General features: G+C 27.7%; 1 protein-coding gene across 1 annotated transcript; it reads left to right on the top strand.

Annotated features, from left to right (window-relative positions):
* The first annotated feature begins 268 nt into the window (after positions 1 to 268).
* On the top strand, positions 269 to 1,323 carry LOC143610874 (uncharacterized). The gene is made up of 5 exons (XM_077085233.1): positions 269 to 411; positions 487 to 571; positions 680 to 809; positions 904 to 1,085; positions 1,174 to 1,323. The coding sequence occupies exons 1-5, from the start codon at positions 330 to 332 to the stop codon at positions 1,268 to 1,270; spliced, it is 576 nt and encodes a 191-aa protein (XP_076941348.1). The 5' UTR covers positions 269 to 329; the 3' UTR covers positions 1,271 to 1,323.
* The last annotated feature ends 2,009 nt before the right edge of the window (positions 1,324 to 3,332 follow it).

The raw sequence follows: 3,332 nt of genomic DNA on the forward strand, positions 1-3,332 counted from the left end.
AGGAAATGATTTAATTGAAATATATTAGGTTTTGAAAATATCACCTGAAAATTAAGTCATAAGTGTTGGAAACTTAATAAAAGCTCTTATATATTCTAAACAGGTACCGGTACTCGTACCTGCACCCGAAACTACATGTACCTAAAATCAGTAAATTTAATAGTTAAAGACGATTTGTGAGTATTCGTATTACATTTTTATTTATATTTTAATTTTCATATATATATATATATATTTAATATTTATTCCTATGATAATCATATTTAATTTATAACTTCTACAGTAACCGGTCAATTAAGGTGACTCTTTTTGGTGATTATGCAAAACAAATGGACACATATATCACCCAATACCCTGATTCTTACAATGTCGTTATCGTATTGCAGTTGGGCAAGTTCACTTATTTTAAGAGTAAGTTTATATAACATTTAATTTTAAAAATATTATTATAATTTTAACTCATTTTTAATATTTTGTTATATTTAGATGAACCTGGGGTCTCCAACAACTACTATGTGTCTAAGCTTTTTATCGATGAAGATATTCCTGCTATTAATGTTTTTAAAAAAATGTAATATCACCAAACATTTTTTTTAATTTTGTTGTTTTTCTACCACTACTATCTTTTTTTTTTACTTATTTCTAATTTTTTATTTTTTATTTTTTTATTTTTAACCAGGATTGAACAAGGAAGTGCGCTTTCTTCGTCAAGTCAACGTTCAATTTCATCATCCTCCGTTTGCACGGTGAATGAGGATTTCCTACAACGAACACCATTTAATTTAATAGCAGAGATAGATCTTGATAAGGTTTGTTATTATTTCCATTTCTTTTATCCAAAGATACAAACACACACACATTTTTATATAAATTATTTAAATTTTTATAATACTTTTTAAACAGATAAAATCAGTTGTTATCCTTGCCACCATTGTGCACATTCCAGTAGTTCAGGAGTGGCATTATTTTGGTTGCCGGAGATGTTCAAAAGCATTGACTAACAAAGAAACTCTGTCTAACACTGACGATCTGTACGAGTGTACGAATGAAGGATGTAAAGGAATGGACTTATTGCCGGTTTCCAAGTATTTTTCATATACTATTCAATTTTTTAATTTACAATTTTTTTGTTATACTTTTGTGTTAATTATCTTTATAATTTATCTTATACAGATTTAGGATCCATATTCGTGTTCAAGACACTAGCGGTACTGTTTCATTAACATTATGGGACAAGAATGCTTATAAAATATTAAATGTAACCGCATAAAAATTAGTGGAGGAAAACAACGGTGTAAGTATATACTTATTAACATCTTCTTAATTATTAATAAAATGTCTATTATTATTATTATTTTATTAACATCAACTTTTTTATTATGAATTTTGCAGGGATTTGATATACGAAGTATCTTTAACACTTTACTTCAAAAAACATTTGCTTTTAAAATTGACGTGAAGGAATACAATATTTTGAAAAATGCAATGAATTTCAATATTGCAAAGTTTTCTGAAAATCCAGTCATTGTGAACTCTTTGGAAAAAAATTTATCAATGACAAGGTATTCAGTTTATTTTTATAAACTTAGCACGATTATGTTTTTAAATTTATAGTTTTACTTTTTTTAATATATTTATACAGCCACAGATTTCTGAACAAAATCAGGTTAGCAGCAGAGATTGTTAATCCGAAGACACGGTCAATAACAAGGTAAATAATTTTAACCTATTAAATATCTTCATATCTAATAACATATGCACCAATCATAACATCTTTCTTATCAAATTCTTTTTCAAGGAAATTATATCATTTACCGGTGAGAATAGCATAACTCCGATATCAAATGATGACAAAAACCGTCCGAGTTCTCCACCATCCAATTTAAAGAGAAAACTTGGAGACATTTATGACGTTGACGATCCTCCTGTAGCAAATTCAAGTACCAAATCCAACGAAAAACAGGTTTTGTGTGACATTTCTGGAGATAACAAGAATTTATTGATTCCAAAAATGGAAAAATAGATATGTTGTCGTCACTTTTAAAACAATATTTGTGTTTCTTTTGTTTTTGAGGTTGCCGGTCATGCTTTTCCGGTAAATACATTTGTGTTTGTGGATTTTTTTTCATGTTTGGTTGCTTTGACATTTAATAATTTTTTAATGGTTTATGGTTAATGCTTTGACATTGGGTTCATTTACGTTGTTAGATTTTAACTTATTATCATTATTATTATGTTAGATTTGTTGGTTTGACAATTGATTGGTTATAATTAAGTTTTTAAATTAATGGATTTTACTTTCAATATTTAAATTTTTAATATGCTTTTCATATTGCTTTTAAAATAATTTAAATTGAAATTTGGTTTATATGTTTTATAGATATTTTTTTAATCAAACCCGTGTGTGACACGGGTTTTAACCTAGTATATGAATATACACATATAGATCGATAAGGAAATGATTTAATTGAAATATATTAGGTTTTGAAAATATCTCCTGAAAATTAAGTCATGAGTGTTGGAAACTTAGTAAAAGCTCTTATATATTCTAAACAGGTACCGGTACTCGTACCTGCACCCGAAAGTACATGTACCTAAAATCAGTAAATTTGGGTAGCTATACCTGTACCTGTACCCAATAGGCACGTGCGGGTACAAGTACGTACTGAATGGGTACGAGTATTAGGGAAAAAAAATCTCATCCCTAAATTCAAGTCATAATGCACCATTTCTCTACATTTTTAAGAAACAAATTTATATCTAATAGGGGAAGGTTCATGTACATTTTAATCTTAACATGAGAACGTATGAAATAATACTAATTTATACAAAAATGATAACGTAAGAAACAATACCAATCTACATAAACAATGATTTATAATAACAAAGAAAAAACCATAAAAATTACAACAAAATAATCAAAACCAAGAACAAGATAATAACAATAAATAACAACAAATACTTTATAATAGCAAAAGAAAAAAATCTAATATTAACAACAAAATATAAATCAACAAATACTTATAACGTCTCATAATAAAAAAAATTAGCAAATACAAACAAAAATAACAACAAACACCTATAAAAATAAGACAGAATTGCAGAAATTGTCCTTTCTGTTTGTATCAAATTTCATTCGCCGTTCTTTATCTTCAATTTTGATACGTTTTATCCTTTACGTTTATAAGTCCAACAACGTTTGTCCTTTGAGCCTAACCCAGCTAATTTTTCTCGTTAAATCAGGTCATTTGCAAGACATATGAGGTTAGATTGGTCATTTTCTCCAACCCTCTTTATCTTCCCCAAAGATAACCTTAGATCTGAAAACCTTC

Source organism: Bidens hawaiensis, unplaced genomic scaffold (genome assembly GCF_021521415.1).
Source record: "Bidens hawaiensis isolate Kalapana, Puna unplaced genomic scaffold, B.hawaiensis_p1.1 tig00028591_1, whole genome shotgun sequence".
NCBI lineage: Eukaryota > Viridiplantae > Streptophyta > Magnoliopsida > Asterales > Asteraceae > Bidens > Bidens hawaiensis.